The sequence below is a fragment of the Coenobita brevimanus genome, chromosome 42 (assembly GCF_032717465.1).
Source record: "Coenobita brevimanus isolate Jiangsu-jjx chromosome 42, ASM3271746v2, whole genome shotgun sequence".
Lineage (NCBI taxonomy): Eukaryota > Metazoa > Arthropoda > Malacostraca > Decapoda > Coenobitidae > Coenobita > Coenobita brevimanus.
In genome coordinates this window covers 13,197,595-13,220,025 of record NC_136995.1, presented here as the reverse complement: position 1 = coordinate 13,220,025, position 22,431 = coordinate 13,197,595, and the positions used below count along the sequence as shown (strand labels likewise).

The following is a 22,431-nucleotide window of genomic DNA, read 5'->3' as shown; positions in this document are numbered from 1 at the left end:
TTTTTTTTTTTTTAATACAAAGTATAAAGGGAAGGTATGTAGGAGTATCTGTTGGTGCATTAGCATCATTTGCATTGGTTTTGCATAGCTCTGTTGTGTATAAACATCCATTTTGCATAGTATCATGATCAACCTAGCCCTTACTTAGGCAGGAGACTACGTGTAAAACAGAACATGGTTAACACAGCCACACTCACATGTTGCCCTTCGCTGACAGCACACAGGCGAACCAGTTGCAGTCAAGACCTTCAACCAGCTGTCCCACATGCGTCCCCACGAGGTACAGATGCGAGAGTTTGAAGTGCTCAAGAAAGTCAACCATGAGAGCATCGTTAAACTGCTGGCCATTGAGGAGGAGGCAAGATTGGCTGGATTTTTGTGTGTGGTTTTTTGGCACTGTCATTTCATATTAATAACTGCTTGATAACCATTTTTTTTTCTCTCTCTCTCTCTCTCATTCCTTGTCATTTGTGGTGTGTTGTTTTAGTTTAGTGCTCACTCAATGTAATGCTGCTCTTGGGTGTCTGCCCTTTCCTCTCCATCCTTCTTTCCTTCCATTCTCTTCTGTCTTTCTTTCTTTCATTCTTTCCTTGTCTTTCTGCCTACGGGTGACTTTTCACTCCCTCTTCTGTCTTTCTTTCCTTCATTCTTTCCACCTCCTTCAGCCTGTGGGTGACTTTACACTGAGTGACAAGCCAAATGGTTTCCTGTGCACCAGGAAACCATTTACTATGCTGGGTGGTAACTGTATAACCAAATTTTGGCACCTGGTGGTTTAGTGGGTAATTATTGCGCTTCATTTGGATTGAGCCGGTGAAGTTTTATATCCAAGGGGTGGTTGGGGTTGATTGCTCACGTAATACCACTCGGGGATGAGCGAGGCTGGTCACTCTCATCTTAAATGTCGGGACCAACTGCCTAGCCCCGGGCTCCTACGCTCCTCATGGGGCAATGTAGGATTGGATGATGGATGGTGTACATTTTTGTCATTTTCTATTGTTATTTCTTCCCCAGTTTCTGTTAATTTTTCTGGTTTTGTATTAGCTTTTTTTTCTTCCCATGTTATTTTTCCTTGTTATTTTGTGTGAGTTACAGACAGTGCAAGTTTGGATGGTAGAACAGTTGTAATTTTCCCACAGTTTCCTCTGATGTTGGCACTGGTTCCATAGCAAGAGCTTCATAATAAGTTGATAGGGATAGGATGGTGCAGGGGTGGCATGCCATTCAACATCCTGCACCACACTCATTTTCCCACTGTGTTGTGTTTTTAGTGGTAGGTGGTGGCGACCATCATCCACTTACTTGATGTAGTGTTGCCTACTTCTTCCTTAGCCTTTATCATTCTTTTTCTGTGCCTGCCCTCCCCTTTTCCTTTTTCTCCCATCTTTCCTGTCACTTCTTATTGCTTTTCGTTACAGGCGGCTTTACATTGAGTGACAAGCCAAATGGTTTCCTGTAAGCCAAGAAACCATTTACAGTGCCTGGTGGTAACCATATAACCAAACCATACGTGCTCCCTACGTGTCAACAAGTGGGTTGGTGGAGGGTTAGTGCCCCTTCCTGTGAAACAAATAACTCAAAGTCAAATGGCCATCCCTAATGGGATTATGGCATCTGGCAATAGATAGATAGATAGTTGTTTTCTCACTGTTTGTCTTCATTTTCCCTTCGTTTATACCGTTTCCCCCAGTTTCATGTTAGTTTATCTTGTTTTACCCTTTTCCTAATATTTCTCACCATTTTTTTCAATTTCTTGTATTATTTCCAAATTTTGACTCCATGACTTTGATTTTTTTTTTTTTTTCATGATTTTGTTCAACTTTGAACAATTTGTAGTGATGAAGGAGTCTATTAAGTATATATATATATATATATATATATATATATATATATATATATATATATATATATATATATCCCCTGCTAGTTAAAAAGCATCCCCCAAGCAGAATAAAACCACCTGGAAGTAGTTTTTGAGTAATCCCAGTCTGCCTGGCTGCACAGAGTCATCAACTGCAGCAAGTAACTGCCCCGACAGGGCCGTCCAGTGCATTGAACCAATGTTCCTTTGTGGTAGAAGGCGCCTTACTGCAGGGAGGCACAGGGAAGCGCGTGGAGGTTTGGTTCCTGGATAGATGCCACGTTTGCATCTCCACCCAGTTAACAGGCACCATAGTAGGATCTGCATCGCCGCATTATATGGTTAACACACAGGGTTGTAAATACTTTCCTGTAACCCAGGAAACCATTAGGCTTGTCACCGAGTGTGGAGCCACCTGAAGTGGAAAGAATAGTAAAAATTGATAAGAAGGATGGGAGAAATATGAAGAAAGGAGGGTAGACACAGAAATATACTGTAAAAATAAAGGCAAAGGAAGAAGTAGCCAGCACTGCATCAGGTAAGTAGATATTGGTTGCCACCATGTACAGTACCACCTTGCCTAGAGGCAGCAAGAATAAGCAAAAAAGACCACTGGATTCATGGGTAAATCTTTTGTACAATTTCTTCTCATATATGCACAACCATTCACAGTAAGATGGTCATGGGTAAGGTAACAGTGATGATGATGTGTTTGTGGACGTTACTGGAATTACGAACAACCATGGACAGTTTCACAGCACTGTCATAATTTTTACATAGTTTCCAACAATTTTCCCCCGTTTCATGGATTTTTTTTTTTTTTTTTTTTTTTTTTTTTTTTTTTGTAAGTTAGCTGTAATATTCCAACAGACTCATCTTTTTTCCAGTGTGTTGTCATTTTCATGTTTCCTTTGAGATCCTCAGTTTTTTGTTATGCAGGTCATCCATTGTGTCATTTATTTTAATTATCCCAACAGTATGTTCTCATATTAATTCCTTCTACAGCAAGAGGGTCGTGGTAAGGTGATAGTGATGGAGCTGTGTACTGGGGGCTCCCTATTCAACATTCTCGATGACCCTGAGAACAGTCATGGCTTGGAGGAGGGAGAGTTCCTGCTGGTTCTCAGGCACTTAGGTCAGGCTCGCTCTTTACCCAATTATCCATTTTATACTGGCAGATCTTATTACAAGTTTGTATGGCAAAGTTATACCCACATATTGAAATAAGCATGTTGTAAAGTTACAACAGTCTTATCCCTACCTGGACCTTGTTCTGATATTAGTAGAGAACATTATGGGTGTATAGTACAGTTGGGGGATGCAAGGAAGTAGTCCGTAAGTGCTTCCCTCCTTCCCTTCCCCTCTCCACTCCTTTCTCCCCTCCTTTTTTCTCATCTTCACCTCACTGTACAGTTTATGCAGATGTTTTGTCTGTTCATGTCTGAAGAGGGTAGAAGGTGGGCCAAAACTGATGTAATTCATAGTAAACACAGTTGAGTACTGTATATGCATATAATTCTTGCATTTGAAAATTTCTCTACCCTGTAAAATCAAGAAACTGTGAGCTGCCTTATTTAATGCTCATAGTTGCATGATAAATTAGAGATAACTTCCTTATTCAAGTTCCATCTTTACGTGTAAAGCTGATTTGCCAGTTTCTTTCAGTATACATTAGTAGCTGTAAAACAAGATCTAGTTTTTGTATTTGGGAACACATTCGTAACTTACAACAAGAAGTGATTGTGTGTAGGCACCTTGTGGCTTAGTGGTTAGCAGATACTAATTGAAGTGATGGCACAAATTTAAAATTCCCGGAGATGGCGGCAGGATTGTGATCATGTAATGCCATCATTATCATAGACTGGCCTCCAGCCCAAAGGTTTTGGACTACAATAGCCAAACCTTGGATATGTGCACCTTGAAAGGGATAATACCATCATGGGATTGGCCGATATTGTTGTCCAACTTATATGAGGATATCTAGTATATCAGTTTGAGTTTCTTGGAAAGGTATGTAAATATGGTAGTTCTTTGTATGTGGCATATGTTAGGTGTTTAATGCTGTATTGTAGTGAGACGTGGGCATTAAGGGAAGAGGATATTCGCGGGCCCAAACTTACAGAAGTGGCAATGATTTGGTGGATGTGCAGTGTGTCCTTGAGTGCAAGGCCTGGGGGGGCTAGGTTTATAATGGAAGAGTTGAGAGGTAGGATAGGACTGGAGTGCATTGGTGTTGCGATGAGGAGAGGTAAATTGAGATGGTTTGGGCATGTGAAGAGGATAGAGGATGACAATTGGGTGCAGAAAGTGAGAAGTGATAATGTTGGGGTTGGGGTAGTGAGAGGTAGACCGAAAAAGACGTGGGACGAGGTCATTGAGTGTGACCTAAGGGTTAGGGGACCAAATAGGGAAGCTGCCACAGATCGAGCAGCATGGAGAGCCTCCAAAACCGAAAACGAAATGAAAACTTTTCCTTACAGTTGGTACTGTATGTTGGGGAAAATGGCAGGTCAGTTTCATAAGTAATACAGTACTGTGATGGAACTATAGTAGGCAATTTTTCTGCAATTTGTTGTGGACCTAACGTATATGCCAGTGTATAAGTTGACATTTTAACCATAAAAAAATCTCTCATAAACTAGGGGTCGACTAGTACACCGAGCATAAAGTTCTCAATGTACGGCAAAGACGAAAATAGGGCCGTGGCATATACAGTACTGAAGGAGGGAAGTGACACCACCAGCAGGCCTACAGAGTAGCCTACCAATTCTATCTTGCTAGTCTTGTACTGCAACTTTTTTTGACAGATCCAAGATTTATATGCCGTACTACTTCTTACCTGGTTAATTGCTGTAGACGAGACAAAAGTTTGGGGGGGGGAGGGGAAGTCATGGATACCGGTAATTACTGGTGTTTACACCTAAAATGTGAGGAGTTTCCTATGCTGTGCACTTTTCCAAGAACGTAAGTAAACACCAACTTGGTAACAACTATTTAAGACGGTGACTCTGTCACGCTATGACCGTAGGTTTTCCATGGATAGAGACGATATTTGTTTTGAACAGTTTTGCCATGGTGATTGGTTGCACATCACATTTGTAACAGTAATGTATTGAAAATTCTAACCGAATAACTGAAAATTTTATATTTTCGCCAACAAAGATACCGGTAACATAGAAAGAAAGACTGAGTTGTGGAAATCAACTTGTATGGAAGCTACGGTAGTGGAGTCCAGCATGGGCCAGTTGACATAGTTACTGGAAGAACTATTTCTAGCACATTAACTTTATACTGGACTTCGTTAGTACAGCGTGTCTGGTGCTTGTAAACTTTTGCTGTTTTAGTTCTAATGATGTCAGTTGTCTGCTAGTTAACACATACAAATTCTTGACAGTCAGATGAATGTCTTATTTTAGAGGTCAGCTTATTGTGCAAAAATAGGCCTGAACCTGAATTTCACCTCAGAATTTTAGGGATATGTGGTGGCGACCATCATCCACTCACTTGATGTGGTGCTGCCTACTTCTTCCTTAGTCTTTATCATTCATTTTCTGTGCCTGCCCTCCTCTCTTCCTATTTCTCTCATCTTTACTGTCACTTCTTATTGTTTTTCCTTCCTTTACAGGTGGCTTTATATTGAGTGACAAGCCAAATGGTTTCCTGTAAGCAAAGAAACCATTTACAATGCCGGGTGGTAACCATATAACCAAACCATACGTGCTCCCTACGTGTCAGCAAGTGGGTTGGTGGAGGGTTAGTGCCCTTCCCCATAAAACAAATAACTCAGAGTCAAATGGCCACCTCTTATGGGATTATGGCGTCTGGCAATAGATAGATAGAATTTTAGAGGTCAACTTAAACGCCGGATCAACTTATATGCCAGCATATACGGTAACAGTAAAAGATAATGTCCTAGAAAGCATATTATTGTACGGTCTGCTTGATCAAAATAGAACAAGTTTCAATAACCGTTTGTGTGTGTGTATGTGTGTGGGTGTGTGAACTTTTTAGTCAGAGATACTGAATGATTAATTCTCATTAGCTCGTACGCTCCTCATGGGGCAACGTAGGATTGGATGATGGATGGATGGATGGATCTGTTTGAGTATGAGGGTAAAAAATACATTACTTCCCACTGTTCCATTATATATCGTAAATTTTGACTGTACTGAGTCCACTGTAATTAGGCCAAAAATTGCCATCTCTTCCCTTGAATGTAAAACAGTAGCAAGAGATTTATCATTTGAATATTATGTGAACCTTGCAGAAGTGCCATGGAAAAGATGTACAGTAGAGCAATGGTATTGTCCTCTTTTGCCATTTAGCTTTAATGAGAGACTAACAGTTGAATTTTGTGTTAGTCACAAAGAAGTGGTGTGGAGGGGATGTAGAGCCAAAGTATTATCTTACTCTGTTAATGAGTTATGGGAAATGGACTTCAAAAAAAATGAATGTATCTGCCAAAATAAGATGAACAGACATATGGTAAATGCTTTGAACCCATGCTAACCACTGTAGATGCCCAGTGGTATGGTGGTAGATCTTTGTAGTTGGATTGCACTTTGACACATTGGCTGTGGTTCAAGTACCGAAGGTGTCCAGAGCTTTTTCTGTCATATAAAATGCCACCAGGGGTATTGGTCAATTTCTTGAACCTAAATGTTCTGACCCGTGGTGACCTATACTGTACTTGGGTCCTTATGCTCTGAAGGGGTCAATATGCAATTAGCATTTACTGTTTTACACCTTCCCACAAGCAGCAGCGGGTATGAAGCACCTACGAGATAACAGTTTGGTTCACCGAGACCTCAAGCCAGGCAACATCATGAAGTTCATAGATGTAGACGGCTCCACCATATACAAACTGACGGACTTTGGAGCTGCCAGAGAACTTCACGATGACCAACAATTTATGTCGTTGTATGGAACGGAGGAGTATCTGGTGAGTTTCTGATTATACAGCAATACAGCACATGTATCGGTAAAGAAAATTGCCTAAAAATTATATGCAGATGGTTATGCCTGTGAAGTGCAGCCACAGTTTATAGGACGTGAATGATCATGTGGCCTGTTTTATTTGGCAAACTGTTGATAGTCCTCCCACTGTTATGGTTTCTGTTTTATATATTCTACTTATGTTGGGTGGGAAAAAGAAAAAAAAAAAATTTCAATGTTCATCATGATCCCTTCCAGTTGCATAGCAAAATTTCTTGTCATTTCTAAAACTCTGGAAACTGGAGTAAGTATAACGTGTGTGTGGATGAAAGGATGCGAAGATGTGTAATGGATGCAAGAGCTTATAGAGGTTGGGGGAATGGACTTCTGACCACTACTTGGTGGTGGCCAGAATCAAGATCCAAGTAAGATGGAGAAATAGAAGAAGGGAAGGATGGGAGGAAGGAGTAGTTGCAAGGAGAGTGGAAAGGTTACAAGAGGATGAGAAAAAGGCAGAATATAAGAGAGAAGTGGAGGAACGATTGGGCAAATATGAATTGGAGCAGATGGGGGATGTGGAACATGTGTGCAAGATATTCACAGAAGAAATGTGTGCAGCATGTGATGTGGTGTATGGGGCGAAGAGAAGACGAAAGGGGGTGCAAGGAACAGCATGGTGGAATGAAGAGGTGAGACAGGCTGTGGCACAAGAGAAGAAAGCATACAATGAATGGATGAGAAATAGGGGCATGGAAGAAGTTGAGAGGCGGAAGAGAGAGTTATATGTAGAAGGAAGAGAGAGGTGAAAAGATTAGTAAGAGAGAGTAAGAAGAGAGTGGATGGGGAATTTGGAAGGAATTTGTAAAGTGGAGGGACTGTAAGAAAATGTTCTGGAAAGAGGTGAAGAGAGTAAGAGAGGGTGGCAATGAAGTTAGTACGGGAGTGAAAGATAAAAATGGTAAATTACTAGTGGAGAAGGGAGAAAATGTGAGCAGATGGAGAGAACACTTTAAGGAATTGTTGAACATAGAGAATGGAAGTAATGTGAGTATAAGTGGCTGGGGAATGGCTGGGAGAAGGAGGGAGGTGAGAAGACAGGAAGAAATCAGTAGGATAGAAGTTGTGGAAGCCATGAAGAGAGTCAAATTGGGGAAAGCCCCAGGAATTGATGGAGTGTGTGGTGAAATGCTGAAGCATGGGGGAGAGGTAATAGTAGAATGGATGTGGAAGATGTGCAGATTGGCCTGGGAGGAAGGTAGAGTCCCGGAGGTTTGGAAGTCAGGAATAATTATTCCCTTGTACAAAGGAAAAGGGGAAAAAGAAGTGTGTGGTAATCATAGGGGCATTTGTCTTAGTGTAACAGGAAAAGTGTATGGTAGGATACTTATTGACAGATTTAAGGAAATAACAGAGGAATTACTGTAGTTGGAGAAGAAGAGGGTGGCTTTAGGAAGGGAAGAGGTTGTGTAGATCAGATATTCATTCTTAGATCTTTAGTGGAAGTTTCTAGAGAAGGGAAAGAAGTTGTATGCGGCCTTCATGGATTTGGAGAAAGCATATGACAGGGTGGATAGACAAGGATTGTGTAAAGTATTAAGAATATATGGAGTGGATGGGAAGTTGTTGAATGCTGTGAAGAGTAAGTATGATGGTGCTAAGGCTGTAGTGCGTGTGGATGGTGAACTGAGTGAATTTTTCACTTTGAAGGTTGGATTGAAACAGGGATGTGTCATGTCTCCATGGTTGTTCAATCTGTACATGGATGGGGTAATAAAAGAGGTACAAGGTACGGCAGTGGATGTTGGAGTGGCCCTGGTGAGAGAGGATAGTGTTTGGAAACTCCCTGTACTGTTGTTTGCAGATGATACTGTGTTGTTAAGTGAAGACGAAGGGGAGCTGCAAGGCTTTGTGGATGAGTTTGGGAGAGGGTGTAAGAAACAGAATCTAAAGGTGAATGTAGGGAAGAGTAAAGTGATGGTCTTTGAGAGAGGTGAAGTCGGTGAATGTACAGTGAGGTTGGATGGTGAGGAAATGGAAAATGTGAGTGCGTTTAAGTACTTGGGGAGTGTGATGAGTAAGGATGGAAGTTTGGAGGGTGAAGTGCTTGAAAGGGTACAACAAGGAAGAAAGGTTGCTGGTTCCTTGAAAGCAGTGATAAGAAACAGGGAAGTGAGCATGGAAGAGAAAAAGTTACTACATGACAGTATTGTGATACCAACTCTATCGTATGGAAGTGAAGCTTGGACGTTGCTGGAAGGAAAGACGTCAAGAGTGAGAGCAGTGGAAATGAGGTATTTAAGAGGAGCCTGTGGAGTCACATGGAGAGACAGGCTGACAAATGAGGATATAAAGGATGTGGATCTGATAGGAAACGTTAGGAGGAACACACTGAGGTGGTTTGGCCATGTGGAGAGGATGGAGGATGAGAGACAGATGAGGAGAGTGTATGTGAGTGTGGTGGAGGGGGGGAGAGGGAGGGTGAGGCTGAGAATGAGATGGAGGGATGAATTGGAGAGGTATATGAGAGAGGGGGGTGTGAGTTGGGAGCAGGGCAGTGAAATGGTGGGGGACAGGGCGACGTGGAAGCGATTTGTTTGTCGCCCACCCGTACGGGATTGAGGCGTCTGGCAATAGATAGATAGATAGATATTTGGAAAAATTAATCATAGTTTCTGATAATAAAGTAAAAAAGGAAAAGATGTATTGAAAAGGTTAAAATAATTATTACTGTTTACAGATGTTATAGCTTGAATTAGGAGTTTTAATATTTTTAGCTTATTCATCACGTCATGTTCTTTTTAAATAAATATATGAATGGTGATAGGTGGAGTGTCTCACTGATGTATGCAGATGATGCTGTTTCTTACTAATAGTGAATAAGAGCTTTGTAGATGGGTGCAGAATTTTGTTGATGCCTTGTACTTTGAAAGTAGCTAAACAACTAGAACTGAGTGATGATTGTTGAGATGGAGGAGACTGTGTGATAGTCTCCTGAATGGAGAGACATAAGAGAAACTAGATGCAGTAATAGAAAAAGAGAGCAAAATGTTGAAAGTAAAGTAGTGCAGGGGAGGAAAGTGACTGATGCTATGAAGGCTTTTATACAAAAGAAGAGAACCAAGTGTGGCAACTGCAAGAGAATTTCATGAAGAAGTTTTAGTGCTAACAACATTTGGGTGGGAGAATATAATGTGGCATGAAAACAATTTCAAAATGTTAGGCGTAAGAGCAATGGAAATTATATTATCGAGGAAAATCTGTGGAATGTGTTGAGAGGAAAGTGATAAGAAATAATATGGTTCATGAAAGATGTGGATTAAGGAAGTCTGTTGACATAGTATAGTTTGTGCATAGATGGTATGGTCACATGGAGAAAATGGTAGTAAATAGGGTAGTGAAAATGATATATGTGAGTGCATTTGAAGGTGGAGGGAGGCATGGTAAGCTAAGAAGGTGGATAGATATGGCGAGCGAGTGCGTGGGAAAGGGAGGTATGGAGGTTGATGAGGCCAGTAAACTGACAGGGTATTGAGGTGATTGGATGAACTGTGTAAGAGAACTTGACAAGGGTTTGGCACATCTCTTTAACTTGATAGTTTGACTGTATCTGATAGGTAATATGAAGCACATCTTTAAAGGGGAAAAAAAGTGTAGATGGTTATGCCTGTGAAGTGGAGTCAGAATTCTGGAGGCTTGAATGAAGAGTGAAAAGAGTGTGTGGCCCTTCTCACTTGGCATGTTAGTAAGCTCTCCTTCTGTCATGGTTTCTCTCTCCTTTGCCTTCTGGACCTTGCTTCATCCCATCCTTAGGTGGCAAAGAGAGTTCAGGATGATGATGATGATGATATAATTTCCTCTCCATCCAGCACCCAGACATGTATGAGCGTGCAGTGCTAAGGAAGCCTGTGGGGAAGACATTTGGAGCACGTGTGGATCTCTGGTCTATAGGTACGACCCTGCTTGTTTCATGAATGTTTAAATTCAAAAAGTTAGTCAGTTTGTTGATAGTTTGTCCACTTTTTTGCCACCATATCCCTGTTGCTGAATCTCATCACACCCCATCCTTAGGTGGGAAAAGAGGTGATGGTAATGATAGTCGGTTTGTGGATTAACTTACTCATTAAACATTTACTCATCAGTTTTTTCATTTGTACTTTTAAAATTTACTTTTAGTGAGGGCTTACTGATATTTGCTGTTACATTGTTTCCTCTCTCTATAACTAATCACTATATTATGAAAACTTAGAGGATGAAGGTATTGGATGTCCCCAGCTTTTGATGACTACTTCTGGAGCATAGGAGTATTAGTCTAGATTAGCCTGCAGCCCACGCACAGAGTGATGTCAGGTAGAGTGCAGTGAAGCCAGACACATTCTCTGTCTGCCAGGTATATCAAAAATTATCATAAATTGGGGCCTACATTGTTCTTCAGAATTTTTGACATAATCCTTTCAGTTGGATAATATGTTGTCTTTTTCTTGCTGTCTCCATTTCTCCTCATGATTATACTTTGCTTAGGGGGACTTTTTAAACTGGAGGAGGTAGATATCCCTTTACTAAAAGAGGTTTCTATTGAGCTAAATCAATTCCTCTTGTGGAAGCAAGAGCAAAATATAAAAGACATCATTTGAGTCAAGTGGTTGATAATAGATCAGATTCCTTCCACATTCCATTAATTCTTGACAGACTTCAAAAATTGTAAAAGAATAAAAAAAAAGGAGGGAGGTCTTGCCATCTCTTTCACACAGTTTTAGTACATAGTCTTTAACTGTACTGTTTCATTGGTTGTTATTTTTACTTCACTGCCGGACTGTAGTCCTTTTATCATCATCTGACAGAGATCCGTAACCATTTTCAACTCAGTTGTTGGCCAAGTGTAATCAGATTGGAAGGTTGATTCGACTAGTTACCAAGGATACTCATTCTTGCATCATAAGTAAGGTTTATCAAATTTCATTCAACCAAAACTTAAGTTGTGAGAGTAATTCAGTTGAGTCATATGAAAACAGACCTACTGTAATTTCCAAGACTCTCCGTTACTTCTGAACAGGTGTGACCCTATACCACGTAGCCACCGGACAGTTACCCTTCCGTCCATATGGGGGTCGGCGTAACAAGGAGACCATGTACCTGATAACAACAGAGAAGGCCCCAGGAGTCATCTCAGGGGTTCAGACAGCAGAGAATGGACCCATTGATTGGTGCACCGAACTTCCAGACACCTGCCAACTTAGTCTGTAAGTAGGGATGGTGAAATGGGAATATGGATTTCAGTGTGAGAATAGATTAACTCCTTCACTGCAGTGACAGTATTTTGTGGCTTATTCTTGGTACCCCCAGACAGTTTTGTTTAGCTAAGGAGAAACTTTTAAACTGGAGGGTTAAATGTAGCTTGCTTTAACCCCTTCACTATGAAAGGTGTTCCCTGTGGTGAATAATATATTTTGGAGGTAGCAAGAATAAATAAAAAAAGGCACCACCAGTGTAAAGGGGTTAAACACTTCATTCCAATAATATACATACATACATACAGTACTCGTCAGAAGTATTCAGCGTTGTCCGCCGGGCGCGCAATACTTATGGCCCAAAAAGAATCACCCATTTTTGGGGGTAAGAATTGAGCCACAAGTTTGAGCTCCGAGCATGACGTCACGGTAGCCTGAGGCCTTCCGACACGCTGGTTGGTTCCCGCCTCAGTTGCCCACGGGCTGCCTGAGAGAGAGGAACTCCGCCGAGTGTCCCTCTCAAATTGCTCCATTTTTTACCGAGTGTCCCACAGTGTTTTGGCCTTTAAAACTTTGTTATGGCACCTACCCGTGAACTATCGAGTGAAATCATATCCCAGATCATTGCTCTAAAGGAGGCATGCCACCAGACAAAGGAAATTAGTGAATTGGTTGGTGTGGCACGATCGACAGTGCGTCGTTGGTGTGCGCGGTTTCGGGAGGAAAACAGTGGTGAAGTTCCCACAAAGAAACCGAGGTCTGGTAGGCCTAGGAAAACTTCCCCAAGGTCTGTTAATGTTTTAAAACGTGCAGTGGAGTTTAATCCTCATGTGAGTGCAAGGAAAATTAAGGAGAGCAACCCAGAAGTGTTTGGTGAGGTGTCAGTGAGAACAGTGTCTCGTAGGGTGCATGAGCTTGGTTACACAAGTCACAGGCCTGTGAAAAAGCCTCTTCTCTCTAGCAGCCAGAGAATTCGTAGGCTTGCCTTTGCTAATAAATATCTAAACTGGGGTGAGGAGCAATGGTTGTCAGTGTTGTGGTCTGATGAGGCAACGTTTAGTGTTACCTGTAACAGAGGAGCACGAAAAGGTAGTGACCCACTTGACCCACGGTATGTAGAAAGCACAGTTAAACATCCTGATTCACTCATGGTATGGGGTTGTTTCTCAGGGAAGGGTTTGGGGAAGCTTGTTGTACTTCCCAAGAACCTCAGAGTGAATCAGGATGTTTACCTGGAGCTTCTGTGTGATCATTTACCAGACTCCTTCGAGCTAACAGGTGCACGAGTGTTTCAGCAGGACGGTGCACCTGCTCACAAGGCCAAATCGGTCACCAATTGGCTTCGTGACTGCGAGGTATCATTCATGACAGACTGGCCAGGAAATAGCCCAGACCTCAACCCGATTGAAAACCTCTGGTACCTCGTAAAGAAGAGTCTCCAAGGGAAGGACGTGAGCTCTCTGCCTAAGCTGGAAGCCGCCATTCGTGACTCCTGGGACAAAATACCGCTCCAGCACCTCAGGAGCCTCGCCCTTTCACTTCCAAGACGTCTCAGGTCCGTGAAGAAACGTAAAGGCTACCCTACAAAGCACTAAAGGTAAATAAAATGCATTATTTTTATGTTTTTTCAATGTTGAAAGGTTTGTTTCTCAGGAGGGACGCAGGGCGCTCCATACTTCTGACGAGCACTGTACATACATACACACACCACCTAATCCTGCTGCCTCATGAGGAGCGTAGGAGCCCGGGGCAAGACAAATTGGTCTTGACATTTAAGATGAGAGTGACCAGCCTCACTCATCCCTGAGTGGCATTACCTGAGCAGTAAACCTCAACCACTCCTTGGATATAAACCTCCACAGGCTCGGTCCGATTGGAGCACCTTAATTACCCACAGAACCACCAGGTGCCATAGTTTGATTGTATGGTTACCACCCGACATAGTAAATGGTTACCTGGTGTTCAGGAAACTGTTTGACTTGTCACTCAGTGTAGAGTCACGTGTAGACAGAAGGAAGAGGAAAGAATGAAGGAAAGAAGGATGTAAGAGGAAGGAAGGAAGAGAGGAAAGGGCAGCCACCTGACAGCAGCACTATACAGTAGTACCCCTCGGGTAGCGTTTTTTTGGATAGCGGTTTCAGGGGTAGCAACAGGATATAAAAACCCCCATGCACGGCGGATAGCGAGAACCACCGCGTGGATAGCGACCACCTGGCCGGCAGAGGACAAAGAAAGAGAAGATGGAGGTGTTCACAACCGAGATGAACCACAGGAGGGTGAACCAACGACAAAAGGCTTCTCAACATTGCTAGGAACGTTGGGAGAGTTTCATGAAAAGATAAACAACCTGAGGTTTGACACCCATGATGAAGCTATGCAGCACCTCAACAAACTCACCAGTATCATCAAGAAGAAGTTCAATGAGAAGATCCAGGTGAGGCAGCAGTCACTTATCACCAGTTTCATTAGAAAGGAGAATGCAGGGCGTGAGGCAGCGAGACAAGCTGTAGTGTATGACACAGGTGATCCAGATACTCCACCTGTTGTTACTGATGAGGAAATTGTCTTTGAGGGGCTTGATGACGAGGAGGAGAGAGAGAGGCGATGAGGAAAGATCAAGAGGCACATCAATGGGGGGCAGGCATTGAAAGTGAATGTGAGGGAGAGCGAGAGCAAGTTCGCCCCTGCCCCAGCCCCCAATAGACCCCAAGTCACCTTCTAGTGTGTCATATTCAATAAACAACACTCCAAACCAATAAAAAGTAAGTTTATGTATCCTTCTTTCATGTCTAATATGCACTAGTCTTCATTTTGCAAACATTATACATGTTATATATGGCTGAAAATGGAAAAATGGGGTGAATTGTAAAAAGCTGCAGACTATTTTGATATATTTAGGTAAGAAGTTTGCCCCAAAGATAGCGGTTTCATGGATAGCGACGATTGTGCCAGACTGATATGATGGCTATCCAAGAGGTTTTACTGTATTGAGTGAGTGGATGGTGAGCACCCCCACCTACCAGTGACTCCAATAATACGCTACTGGTATACTTTTCATTACTACATTCAGATGATTTTATTCAGCTTAGAAGAAACTTTTTTGAACTGGGGGTGTCAGCTGTTTCCTTCATTAACCTTTTCACTGCTGTTCATCCGTTTGGAATATAATCATCTGGAAGCAGCAGGAGCAAAACAGAAATGACATCATCTGATTGAAAGGTTTAAATATATACCATATAGGATATTGAGACTATAGAGGTATGGTTTAAGTGACTATACTGTATTGCAAGCCACATTGTTTACCACATAACCAACAGATAAATGCATGGTGTTGTAGTGGATTAAGGCATTATAGCCAGATGAAGCCTATCCATCCATCCATCATCCAATCCTCTGTCACCTCATAAGGAGCATAGGAACCCGGGGCTAGCCAAGTTTGTCCTGACATTAAAGATGAGAGTGACCAGCCTCACTCATCCCCGAGTGGCATTACGTGAGCAGTAAACCCCAACCACTCCTTGGATATAAATCTACACAGGCTCAGTCCGATTGGAGCACCTTAAGTACCCGCTAGATCAACAGGCGCCATAATTTGGTTATATGGTTACCACCCAGTGTAGTAAATAGTTTCTTGGTGTACAGGAAACCATTTGACTTGTCACACAGTGTAGTCACCCATAGGCAGAAGGAAGAGGAAAGAGTGAAGGAAAGAAAGACGGAAGAGGGAATGTAAAGCTGTCTGTAGGCAGAAGAAAGAGGAAAGAAAGACAGAAGAGGAAGGATGGAAGAGAGGAAAGGGCACAGGATTTAAATCTAAGGAATGGGTTGGGTTTATTTCTAAAATAGTGTCACTTGGGGGAGTGTGAGCATTTTTATGGGAGTTCCCCCTCCCCTGCCCCTCCATCAGGAGTATAGAGACCTGGGACTGGGCTATTTAGTCTCAACATTTAAGGCAAGAACTACCAGTTGTTTGTTTTGGGTGACTATATGGGTAGGGGGGAATCCACTCCATGGATCACAACCAGTTGGAGTGACACAGCAAGGTCATGATGAGTCATGACAATTTGTACACCTGCAGCTCAAAATCCTTTAGCTGAGGGAAACTAAATTCATTACCACCTGAGGCAGAATTCAAGCAAGTTATATACTCAGCTGTGTTGTTAGGGCATTAGGATCAGGCACCAACACCCAGTTATTGGCTTTTTGCTATTTCATGAAAGAGGTAGTTCACTTCCCCTCCTCAAGGACTTTCAGCCATGGGTGTACTTGCTATGGCAGTCAGAATTGTTGTGGTATATTACGCCTTCATATTTTTCATTTGCATTTTGCTTAATCCTTAACATGTTCACTACTTGTGAGTGACTGTAACAAATTTACCAGGGCATGGTCCTAACATCTTTACTCTTTTTCCTTTATTCAGCACTTATATTACTAGTAACTCTCTTGATAGTTCTCATGCCTTAATACTCCCCAGTCCAATTTGTGACCCACCTTTATAAGTGTGAGGTAGAATTACAATGGTGATGATGATGCTGTTGACCAAATCTTATATAGAGTGTACAGTAATTCTTTAGTTAACATGCTTTCTCTTACACATTTCTCAATATAAAGCTGTTAATTAACTTACAAACACTTTTCACATTACACACCATTATTCATTATTAAGCTCTCTGGATTTTCTTGGAAAGGTCAGGGTTGAGACAACTCTTGCCAGTTTTGATCTCAGTAAATCAATATTTATTCATTTAAACTGCTTATTGTCTTTGACATATGATGTACTGAAGAGTAATGCCTTCACATGGTGGTACTGATATGACCAGGTGGTGGAGCTGTCTGTGGTTTTACTAATGTCCCTCAGTCCCCACCATAGTCCCTGAAAGGATGGTGGTGGGCTGCAGAAGTAGGCAGCTTTGACATGAAGTCCGCTGGGTTTACATTCAGATGAATCTGATGTTGAAACTTCTATAATTGGTACAATTACTAACATTTGACGCACACATGTCATATACAGAATGCATACCTTCAGTTGTGAATAAAATATTTCAGTACAGAACTTGAGAGGATAATTTTTCCAAATGAAGGTGTATAATCCTCCCTTGAAGTGGTTTTCTTGTAACATAGTAATTTTAAAGGATGCATCTTAAGTGTTGAGTGAGGGATTGTTGTACTTTACCAACTATATGAATGTTCTGGGCTCTGGTTGAATAGTCTTAGCCCTCTATGTTCCTAAAGTGGGGGTAGCTAATATGAATTGAATGATACATGTGTGTTTTTTTTTACCTTTTCCAGTGGCCTGAGAAAACTAGTCACTCCTCTTCTGGCGGGGTTGTTGGAGGTTGATCCACAGCGTATGTGGAACTTCGAGCGGTTCTTTGATGAGGTGACCACCATCTTGGCGCGAAAAGTGCTGCATGTCTTCCAAGTTAACCGGGTCCTGCCACTCACACTATACCTCGACCCAAAGCACAAGTGAGTGAGTGAGGGAGGGAGGGAGGGGGGGGAGGAAGGAGGGAGGCAGGGAGGGAAGGAAAAGTGAGAGAATTGCATTGATTTTTGTGTTCTGCCTTAGGTATGAGGAGGTTCAGTATTTGATATGTGAGCAGACAGAGTTACCTCCAGCCTCACAACTACTGCTGTACGACAACAAACACCTCTCCGAAGTCGTGGCCGCCGACCAGCCTGCCTCCACTTACCCCAGCACCACCCCCAGGACGCCCGTTGTTCTCTTCTCTCGCCAGGATGATGATGTGGCGCTCACGCTCCCAGAAACACCAGGTAAACTGCTTACCGGACTTTAACCCCTTCAATACAGTTATGTATTATTCATTTTATTCTGTACAGTATTATCTGTGGACAAATATATTCGTCTTTGGAGAATTTTCTAAAATGGAGAGATTAGATATAGCTTTCATTAAGCCCATCAGTAACAGAGGTTCATCCAGAGTTGAATAAATCTATGGCAGTAACTAAACCCTATTACTATTCGTCACAACACCTCTCTCAAAATCTTAGCTTCATGAGAAAATTCAACTGAAGTTATCTGCTTCATGGATGATTGGGAATCTTATAACTTGGGACTACTTAGGAAAAACAATGCTTAGAGAGGGATGACTGATGAACAGCTTCAGGCCCCATACCAGTACAGTGTCTTGAAACCTAATAGTGGAATAATAGGTACCAAGTGTCATGGTGATTAGAATGCCCCATTTTGATTGGTGGCCTTGTTGTAATATTTGTGTGAGTTCAAACACAGAGAGGTAACTGAAAGTTTTCTAACATGTAGTGCCACTGAGGGAAGTATGCTGGTCATCTATCCTTAAAAACATAGACCTGTGATAGTTTAACGTTGGTCTTAATGTATCAGAGGAAGTAATGTGGGACTGGCTATTAGTGCCTCCGTCAACAACATCGGTGTATACGCTTACAGGTAATCTTTAAATTTTTTTCAGAATAATTTGCTATATTAGGTTGCTGATGAGTTAACACTTTATTCACATAAAATTCCGTTTGAAGTACTAAATTGGCTTATTATTTTTTCTCTCCCTCAAACCAAAAGCATGTGTAATTTGAATGCTGTCACCTAAAATAGATTTAACTTGTGTACATGTAATTTTTTGTACTCATTCAGTCACTTATGTATTTCTTAATATGATTTTTTTATGCCTCCTAATTACATTATTAAGTTTTTTCTTTTTTTTTAGATACAGCTTTCATTAATCTTAACTGTTAGGGTGCTTCTGAATAAAATAATGTAGAGGTTGCGAGAATTTAAGAAAAATTACATTATGTGATTGAAAGAGTTAAGTGAGAACTGACCACAGTAAAGCTCTCTCTCCTTTTTTTTTTTTTTTTTTTAAACTGTAATGTGGTCCAGATTTTCATTCATTTGCAGCTTGTTTCGCATGACTCAGCATCAAAATAAAACAATACTATGGCTCCGCATCGTTTCCATAGCTCATCTTTGTAACTGGCAACATATTCTAATGTTCATCTATTGTTACAACTCAGCTTTCAAGATGGTTAAATGTCAGTTTAAGGCCAAATCAAAGTATGAAGAGTATAACATGTAAACCACTCCCTTCCAGCGGTAAAGTTTGGCAGTTTCCCAGCCCTGGTGAGTGTAGAGCATGATGCAGCAGTGGGCAAGAGTATGTGTTCCGTTGGTCATGCCATCAAGCGTGTTATCGACCACCAGTCAAAGTGTGTCCACCTAACAGAATACAGCGTCCTTATGTTTGTGTGAGTATTTAGCTGTATCTGTCGAGCTTGTAGCGAGCAAGGGTGTACAGGTCTCCTGTGTTATCAACAGGGGTTACATTCCTAAGATGCTGGTAATGGTGGTGGTGGTCATTATAACTGATGATGACAGTGAGGTCGTGACAGATGGTGCTAAAACGTAATGGTTTTGATAATTAAAAACAGTAACATTAATGATGGTGATGATAATGATGACTCCCCCCTTACCCATTCCCCCAAAATGCAGAGAAGTGATGGTGCAGGAACTTAATGTGCTGAAGAATCGTCTAAGCCACGTTCAAGCCCTGACCTGTGCGGTGAGTGAGCGGTTTAGTCAGCTGGTTGCCAATCACCGGCGCTTCCTGGTGCTGACACAGGTGTGTGGGGGCGGTGGGGGTCAGGACGCAGCCGCGCTTAGGGATCGCCTGGAAGACCTGGTTGATAACAAGGTGGATGCAGAGAAGGCCGTAAGTTGGACCGTGTGTTCGTATTTTAACCCCAAGTTGGACGGTGTGTGTGTGTGTGTGTGTTTTCTGTGACTTGGGCATAGCTCTAAGTTTTTGTTTTTCTCTCTTTTTCCATTCTTGATCATCTGTTCTCTTGTCTTACTTCTCCTTTCTTCTCTCCTTGTTGATGTCATTACAGGTGTGTGTGGATGATGAACTCAAACTGTTGTACTCAGGAATCAGCTGCAGGACCTGGTTCAAAACAAGTTGGATGCTAAGAAAACTCTAAGCTGGACTGCTGTGTGTTTATATTTTTTGTTCATGTGATAAGATGTAAGTTGTTTTTCTCTTTCTTTTCTCTTCTCTTTTCTTTCCTCACCTCTCCTCTCCTCTCCTCTCCTCTCCTTTCCTCTCCACTCCTTGTTCTTATAATAAGATATATTTTAATATATATATATATATATATATATAGTTAAGTTTCATTGTTAAGCCATAAAGCTTATTTGCTACTTTTCACAAATGTACAGTCCCAGTTGTAAAAAAAAAAAAAAAAAAAAAAAAAAAATTATGGAACACATCCCTGATATATAATGAGGTCAGTATGTTGCATTTTCTGAGCCAGCAGATAGAGCCATGTGTAGTAGTAGTAGTGGTCTGTCTGACTGCACAGACCCATTAGCCACAGGCTGAGAGAAAGAGTGAAGATTTGATTCCTGGATGGACGCCATATTTGTGTTTCTTCACACAGTTATTGTAACAGGGACACAGTGGTAGGGTCCGCATTACCCAATTGTTTTGGTTACATAGTTACCACTTAGCATTTTAAATTGTTTCCTGGGTTACAGGAGACCATTAGGTTTATCACTCAGTGTAGAGTAACTGCTTTGAGGAAGTGGATGTTCGGCATCCCCACCTACCAATATGTCCCATTATAGAGTGTCATAGGGTATTTTGTAGCATTTTTGGGCTGTTTCAGCTGCCCCTTTCTCCCTTTGTAACTTTACTTTTACCATTGTTGCTGTAACCCATAACTGCTCTGAATTCTGCATGATAATTCAAGCTAATGCTACTAATTAGTGCCCTTTTGTGTAATGGTGATAATTCGAGCTAATGCAGCTAATTAGTGCCCTTTTGTGTAATGGTGATAATTCAAGCTAATGCAGCTAATTAGTGCCCTTTTGTGTAATGGTGATAATTCAAGCTAATGCTACTAATTAGTGCCCTTTTGTGTAATGGTGATAATTCAAGCTAATGCAACTAATAAGCGCCCTTTTGTGTAATGGAACATCAGCATCCATTAATTGTCCTTAGCTGGCTTTTCTAATAGTGTGCCGTCTTTCTAGGTGGCTAGGAATCTGCATGAGCAATTTGAATCCAGGTGTACAAGGTGTCGAGCTGTGCCCCACTTCATTTTTATTTTGCCCATTTTTATGTACAGCTCAGGTTATATGCTTATTTAAAAATGAATTATCAGCTGAATGTTTATAACTTAAATTTCTTAGGGGAAGACAACCCCAGAACTTCAGATGGACATTTGTTAAATGGGTACGGTATAATTATTAGAGTTATCCAGTTTGCATAAAGCATTATGAAATGTAATCAGCATTGGTAGAGTTCAGGCATATACTGTCTGCATCATTGTGTTCAAAAGTTATCATACAGCACTGAGGGTTTGCTGTCCTTTTGCAGTATAATGTTTAAGCTTATGGCTGTGAGTTTTCCATTCTTTCAAGATTTATTTAGTCTTACATCAACCCTTTGTCAGCAGAAAACAAACTTTATGTTTTATTCATAATAATAATTTGGCACAGAATAACCCACTGCAGCTAACCCATTGCAGCTAAAAAGTTGTTAACTTATCTCAATGGACGATTAGCTGAAAACTGAGAACAGTACTAAACAGTATTGTATTCCAGTTAACACCAGGCAAACTGATTAATCTAGGAAACCCACAGATGTCAAAGGGTTAATTTATGGCCAATTGCTGTGCTGAGCTCATTTTGAAGAGTTAGATGATGGATGATGTGCAATGTTCTTTATAGAGAACCGGCAGTGTCATCTGTCATGCATTTGTTTTTTATATCCTATTCTTGATGATTTTGTTTGTATTATGTGTGCATGAATGCATGTGTGTGTGTTTGAGGGGGGGTAGGTGTGGGTTTGGGGTTTAGATGTGAGTGCTCGCTCATACGCTATCCTGTATGTCTGAATTTTTCACTGTATTCATACCATCCTGTCGTAGTGAGTGTTTTTTGTCATTCATGCCTTGTTGAACCTGTCTGAATTTCTCTCTATGTGTATGTACCAACCTGTCATGTATGTGTTTGTCATTCATGGTCTGTTGAGCATGTTTGAATTTTGTGTGTGTGTGTGTGTGTGTGTGTGTGTGTGTGTGTGTGTGTGTGTGTGTGTGTGTGTGTGATCCATACCCTGTCTCGCGTGTCTGAATTACTTGCTTTGTGCGCATATCAACTTGTCATGTGCACCTCAGACTGTCCTGGTGCCTACATGTGCACGGCTGGAGACCCTAGTGGCAGAGGTGGGCGCGCAAGACCAAGTGGTGAGTTGTAGGTGACGTAGAAAATAAAACACTGACCTGCTGTGTGTTGCTTTAAAAAAAAAAAAAAAAAAAAAAAAAAAAAAACAGCTTTCTGTGTGCTGCATAAACAATCACCATGTGTGCTGCTGGAAAAAAAAAAAAAAAAAAGTTCACTTGCTGTGTGTCACT

General features: G+C 41.5%; 1 protein-coding gene across 1 annotated transcript in view; it reads left to right on the top strand.

Annotated features, from left to right (window-relative positions):
• IKKepsilon (I-kappaB kinase epsilon) overlaps positions 1-22,431 on the top strand; it is a 44,210-nt gene that overhangs the window by 5,686 nt on the left and 16,093 nt on the right. Inside the window, exons 3-11 of the mRNA XM_080270684.1 lie at positions 218-358; positions 2,867-2,996; positions 6,622-6,803; positions 10,663-10,744; positions 11,847-12,033; positions 17,311-17,490; positions 17,591-17,796; positions 19,107-19,260; positions 19,505-19,724. Coding sequence (XP_080126810.1) covers positions 218-358; positions 2,867-2,996; positions 6,622-6,803; positions 10,663-10,744; positions 11,847-12,033; positions 17,311-17,490; positions 17,591-17,796; positions 19,107-19,260; positions 19,505-19,724 — 1,482 coding nt within the window. The remainder of the gene's footprint in view (positions 1-217; positions 359-2,866; positions 2,997-6,621; positions 6,804-10,662; positions 10,745-11,846; positions 12,034-17,310; positions 17,491-17,590; positions 17,797-19,106; positions 19,261-19,504; positions 19,725-22,431) is intronic.